Source organism: Austrofundulus limnaeus, unplaced genomic scaffold (genome assembly GCF_001266775.1).
Source record: "Austrofundulus limnaeus strain Quisiro unplaced genomic scaffold, Austrofundulus_limnaeus-1.0 Scaffold15, whole genome shotgun sequence".
Taxonomy (NCBI): Eukaryota; Metazoa; Chordata; class Actinopteri; order Cyprinodontiformes; family Rivulidae; genus Austrofundulus; species Austrofundulus limnaeus.
Window position 1 is genome coordinate 143,289 of NW_013952417.1, and position 6,327 is coordinate 149,615.

At 40.1% G+C, this 6,327-nt stretch overlaps 1 protein-coding gene across 4 annotated transcripts in view; it reads right to left on the minus strand.

Annotated features, from left to right (window-relative positions):
* tln1 (talin 1) overlaps nt 1–6,327 on the minus strand; it is a 103,084-nt gene that overhangs the window by 51,286 nt on the left and 45,471 nt on the right. For all 4 annotated transcript variants that reach the window (XM_014002767.1, XM_014002766.1, XM_014002765.1 and 1 more), the window contains 4 exons: nt 4,534–4,701; nt 2,962–3,256; nt 936–1,102; nt 719–847 (listed from right to left, as the gene is read on the minus strand). In XM_014002767.1, the coding sequence (XP_013858221.1) occupies nt 719–847; nt 936–1,102; nt 2,962–3,256; nt 4,534–4,701 (759 nt within the window). The remainder of the gene's footprint in view (nt 1–718; nt 848–935; nt 1,103–2,961; nt 3,257–4,533; nt 4,702–6,327) is intronic.

The following is a 6,327-nucleotide window of genomic DNA, read 5'->3' on the forward strand; positions in this document are numbered from 1 at the left end:
GGGGGTCCAACCCGTTACTAGCGTGGTGTACCTAATAAAGTGGCCGGTGAGTGTATATACATATTCCCACGCCATTTAGGGGTTGAAATGACAATAAATTGTCTTTTAAAAAAGCACTGGGTTTATGAGGTGGTCCCTGGAATATTTTTTTTTTGCCCTTGTAAAGGGGTCCCCAGACCCAAATGGCTTGCGAACCCCTGATCTAAGCAACATGTTTCACTCTTTGTATTGATGATCACATATTTGCAGACAAATTGACAGGGAAACTGCTAAAGGTCCTGTCACACTAAAAGGTTTTAGATAACTTCTGTCAACTTGTGAAAAAAAATGTATGAATATTTTACTTACCGTATATTGGCTACATATTCGATCTAACTCTTGGCATTACAGTTTGTATACAGTATATAAGGCTTCCAGGAAAAATTTCATCTTCAGCTTTAGTGTTGCACAAACTTTTCATAAGTTGTCATAAGTTATCTAAAATATTATAGTGTGACAGAGCCTTTAAATTGGTTATTTCTGTTCTGAGTATAAAAAACAAAAACTGTAATCTCATGTTAGTTTTGGTCAAATATTCAAAGGGCTGCTGGTGAGGGACCAAAGAGCTGCACGTTATACAGCCCTGCTGTAGATGACTTCTACCTCTCAAAACAAAACAAATTTAAATCAGCGCTCGTTTGGACTGTATAAACTTTCCTTTTCTTTATTTTTGTTTTACCTCCAGCTTGTTGATAAGCCGTTTCTTGATAGCGTTCTGGGCGGCAGCGTTGGTGGCCATGCGGAGGCCTTCAGCGGCCTCACGCAGCCTTTGCTGTTGCTCCTCGCTGTCAGGGTTTGCAGCAGCGCCCTGCAGAAACACGGGTCCTTTTCAGTAAAAGCAGGCGGCAAACTGAATTAAATAATTATGTTTAGCAGGTAAAGATGAGGTGGCAGACCTTAGCAGCCTCCACCATTTTGGCAGTGGCATCAGCCAGCAGTTTGGCAGCAGAAAGAAGCTTCCGGGAGTTCTCCAGGTCGGATTCTCCCTCTGCATCCATTTTGATGGCGTTAACCAGATCAGACGTGGCCTGGGCCAGGATGCGAGCCTGACGAACCATCTCACCTGAAACAGGGAAAAAAGGTAAATTGTTGACAGAAAATACCTTTTTTTAGCCATTTTGGTAGAAAACATAATTGAAAGTTAGTTTCTTAATTTCTGCATCATATGTGACTTTTATTTTTATTTTTACTGTAGTAAAGAAGAAAAAGAAAAAGAGAAATATATATATACATATATATATATATTTCTCTTCAGAAAATACTTTAAAATAATTTAAAAATAATTCAAGGTGATAACAATTCCTTATGTGGGACCATAATATTCATTATTACTGCTATTATATAAAAGAGTGTTTTATTTTTTATTGTCTTAATATTGTGAGAAGTAATGATTAAATACATTTCAATTGTTGTCAATCCTTGCATTCTCCAGCAGGTGGCAGTGTTTCCCTCTTAGTTTAGCATTTCCATTTCATTTAAAAATAAAAAGTTCTATAAAAAAGGTTATGTATATATTTAATATATTCTATATTTTACCTGTTTTTACCAGCTGTGATCACCATAGCCAAGGATTCTCTCTATCAATCACATCTCTAAAATATAAACTTTCCCATGGTTTGTTATAACAGGAGAACAAAATCAGACAAGAACAATTTGACATACTGGTGTCATGGAAATTGCAGTGTGAGATCTGAGTTTTGATTTCTTTTTTTTTTTTTTTAAATAGACTGTGGCCAAACACTTTAACCAATGTAGCCTACTACAAAACTTTCCCTTATAGGTTACATGTTCAGTTTTTGTCATCTGCTTATGAGATAAATCTTGTGCCAGTAGGAATTGAATTTGAATTGCTCAGATTGAATCTGAATGTGCATAATTTGAAATTGAATGCATTGGTTTGATTCTCTAAACTGAAACTGAATTTAAAGTTTTGTATCTGAATTAATTTGCTTTAAAACTGTATTTTGGTTTATTAAAAACTCAGTTTGACTACTTTATTCAGATGTTTGTGTCACATCCTGGTCCTTGAGAAAGCCAGCCAGAGTAATCAAACACAGATCCACAGATTTGTGTTTCACTTTGGTGAATCTTCCCTTCTGTAATGTAACAGAGTTGATGAAATCCACCATAAAAGTGACAAAAACAGAGTTATTTTATTACAGTGATTAATTTTACCTATAGAAAATGTTACATTTACATCACGTCATGGATCAGCAGCATCTGATCAATATGTGATCCATGATGGCAGTGTGCCAGCTCGACCGTGAAGGAAGCTAAGCTAAGAAGCTAACTGGAAATTGCGAGCACCGTAAACAACCATCCTCTACAGGGAAAAGAAGTACTGAGCTGAACGAGATGGTTGTAAAAGAGTGCTGCAAGCTTTATGAGACAAATTTATTTTAATTTGGAGGCCTTGTCAACACGGACTGATGGCTTCAGTCACGTCCTCTTCTACCACTGCTAAACTACAGGCAGACTACATGTCCAAAACAGTGCCGAAAAACTGACGTAACATACACAACTCCTCCTTTTCACTCATTGGCCCTTTGAAATTTTACTGAAGAAATCCATGTCAATGGGAGAAAGCACAAAGAGCAGAGAAGGGAGATTAGAATCGAGTGGAATTGTGTAGGAAGGCAATGGCCAGGCAAAAAGAGACAAAGCACAGTTAAATACTGTGTGACTACCAAGTTCAGATAAGGTGAGGGAGAGCTTTTAGAAAATGCACAGCCTGTTTTTGTCCTATTGCTGGTATAAATAACATGTTTTAAGTCAAACAATGTGGGAACAACTGCTTCTCTGAGAAAGCACATATGGTCAGAGGTGCAGCCACCTTTAAATAGCACTTGTGTACACATTAAAGCAGAACAACTTTAATAGCAAAAAACCCATGTGGTGCGAGAGAGTTCTGCTTTCACTCACCAGCGTCTCCCATTGAGCTGAAAATATTCTCAGTCACATCCAGGATGCGGTCGGTCGCCTCTCCGTGACGTCCAATGGGATGTCCTCCGCTGGCGTACTGTTTGATGTGCTGAAGCAGCTCGTTGAGGGCCTGAGTGACTCCTGAGGCAGCCTGGCCCACCTGCTTCAGCAGGCCCTCGTCGCTGGTGGCGCTCTGCGAGGACTCCACACACCCCTCCACCGACTTGGCCACCAACTTGCCTGCTTCTATCAGCTGCTCCTGGCAAACTGGAGAGCTGATGGTTGGAGCCACCACCTTGACGAAGCACAATACTTTTAGTTGGGTCTGCCTAAACTTACAGAACCATGCTCTTTATTGAAGACACAATGCTCGGCTGTCCACAGCATCAATAAGCCTTGGCTGGACATAAAGTGTCACTGGTTCCTTCCTTAGCCCAGCTTTTAAACAGGGTTCCTACACCTTTTTGGGTAAAACTATGACTATGGCTCACAGTATTTGTTGAAAGCCACATCAGTCTACTGTAATCCTGAGCTAGCCACTGCAACAAATGTACGTTTTTTTAAAATTTTATGTTCTTATTATTATTATTTTTTTTACAGACAATGAAAATCAGTCATGTGAACAGCAGCCTGCTGGTTTCTTCTTTAGATTYTTCTTTTTATGTACAGTGCCCTGAGAAAACATATGTTGTGACTTGGCGCTATATAAATAAACTGAACTTGAACTTAAATAGAGAATTTCAATCCGCAAAAAAAAAACATTCAAGGACAACTGTAGTTTTTGACTGTTTTCACAAACTTTCCAGAGCCTACAAATCATTTTTCAAATTCACAAACTTTCAAGGATTTCAAGGACCCGTGGGAACCCTGTTTAAAGATCCTGATCCCAGCAGACTCGGAACATCTAACAAGAGCTACAGTTGTTGAGATGCTCTGACCTACAATAGCTTGTTCTTGGTCACAGTAGCTCATGTTCTGATGCTTGCCTGTTTTTTCTGCTTTCATTATGTCAACTCTGAAACAAGAACGATTTACGCCATTTGAAACATGCTAATTTCTGCCAGGTGCCAATTCTTTTTACACAGCTGGTTTGTTTTATTATCAAAACAGGGAAGCTGACACTTTTTTTAGGCATTTCATGCATCATTTATCTCACACAATGATCAAAAACGTACAATAGGTTGCCTTCAGAGCCAGGCCTCATCTCCTTGGGATTTGCCTGGTTAAATAAATGTAAATGAATAAATAATAAAGGTAGTTCAGCTCAGTTTCGATGTGTACTTATACACATAAAACCAGCATTGTGAAACCAGTGGACTGACAGCAGGGATGTTGGTTGGAAGAAAGAGTTGCATGAGCCGACCCCAATGTTACACTTACTCCCCAACTCAGCTCTGTGACTACCTCACGTTTCAACACACTAAAATGGGAACTTCTCAGCTGATTATTTACTTTACCCATCAGTAATCATGAAATTGTGGTCGACTGGTGTCTATTCAACAGGAACATCTAAAATCTGATCATTTGCACATAAATAGCTTATGACCTTTTTATTTCAGGAGGAGGACTCACCCTGGTGCAGGCTACCAGCTGAGACGTGGACAGAGCGCACTGCGTAGCTGCAGCGATAACCCGGTTCTGCTGGGTGGAGTCCTCGGCCTTCTGGGCAACATTCTTAGCTTTGAGCACCAGAGCAGCGGCAGCGTTAGCCACGGCCTTTGCCAGTTGCATCAACATGTCCTGCATCAAACACAAACAGCATGATTTATCTCAGGACTCCCTTCACTTCTGTGTAAGGAAGGGGACAGTCACTCATGAGAACGTGGTGAATCACTTAGAAAATTAAATGTTGCAATCAGGATATGTTTCACATAACATGATTCAGTGTGAAATGAAGTTACTCCAATCAGTTAGTCACTGACCTCAACTGCCTGTTCTGTTTTTTTACAAAAATTATCAGAGGTCACTAAAAGGCCAATCAAGAAAAACTTAGTTTAAGAAAACAAAACAGCATCAATCTGTATTTTCTCTTTTGGTATTAGTCCCTGAAATCCTGATTGGAGAAATTATTTAATTATGTCAATTCAACTGACTAAAACATAAAACTTAATCCAATTACATGGAAGAAATATGTATAAATTGATTTAATCAAGCTTGATTGTTCTTCAATTTATTTAAAATTACATTCAGTTACATTCTTGTTGTTTTATACAATCAATCAACAAAAGAGCCTTAATTATCTCTGACGATCTGCATATGCACTTTATTTAAATAAAGTGACCAACCTCTTCAACAGGTTCATAGCCTCAACAGTCTTTCCAATCATTTTGACGTTCTAGTTTAGTATAATTTGTAAATAAATCGACATTACACTTTTCATCCAAGCAGCTCTCTAATTCAGAAACTGAACTAAAAATCTGAATTAAGAAAGCTTGGTAGGAAAGAAAAGATATGAAAAAAGAAGTCCAGTTTCCTTTGAAAAAAAAAATCTAATAAAAATTAATAAAACTCGAGATCATGCTCTGAATGATTCACAGTCTATACCAAATTTAAGTGAAAATACCACCTCCCAAAGATCCACACAGTCAAAACAAGATTTCATCACCAGAGATGATCTGATCCCCTCAGGTGGTAAAACTGTGTACACACCTATGAGCAGCAATTGATGACGTGCATACTGTGTGTCCAACAATCAACGCCGACACAGTTCACAATCAGAAAACCCATTTTTGAAGAAGGAACAAAATCTGAACGTTCATCTACTGAGCACAAGACACTAAGGGTGTTTTCACAGCTGACAGCTCAGTAGACCTGATTTGATTAGGGACCAAAATTTCAACGAGAGACATTTTCAGCTTGTACGGTTCACTTTCATGCTGCACCGAGTCACACGAACCAAAGCCTTTGAGCAACCTGTTCACCTCCTCACCTGTGATGGCGCTACACCAAGAACCAGTGAAGGAAACGACATGAAAACCTCTGAAGAAGACACTGGCTGTGTCCAAAACGGTGGCTCGGGTCCTCCGAAGGCTGAATTCGTCGGCCGCTTACGTCACAGCACAGCGACGGAGGCCGTCCAGAACCAAAGACTCCTCCGATGCGGCCGATAAATGCGTACTTCCTTTGGCCCGGATCGAAGGACTGGTCCGATGTTTCCTTCCCTGCCCAGCATATCCCATAATGCATTGTGGCCCGACAGGAGATGTTCTATTTCGTGTAAGCTCCGCCCTCTAAGGCTATCGCAGATGGGTACCCCCGTGCGCGTACGCGCATTCTGAAGTATCAATAGTCTACGCCCACGTGACGTGGGCCTCACCTCGGTCCGTATAAAAGGGGAGGATGGACCCGAGCTCGGCTCCCAATAGC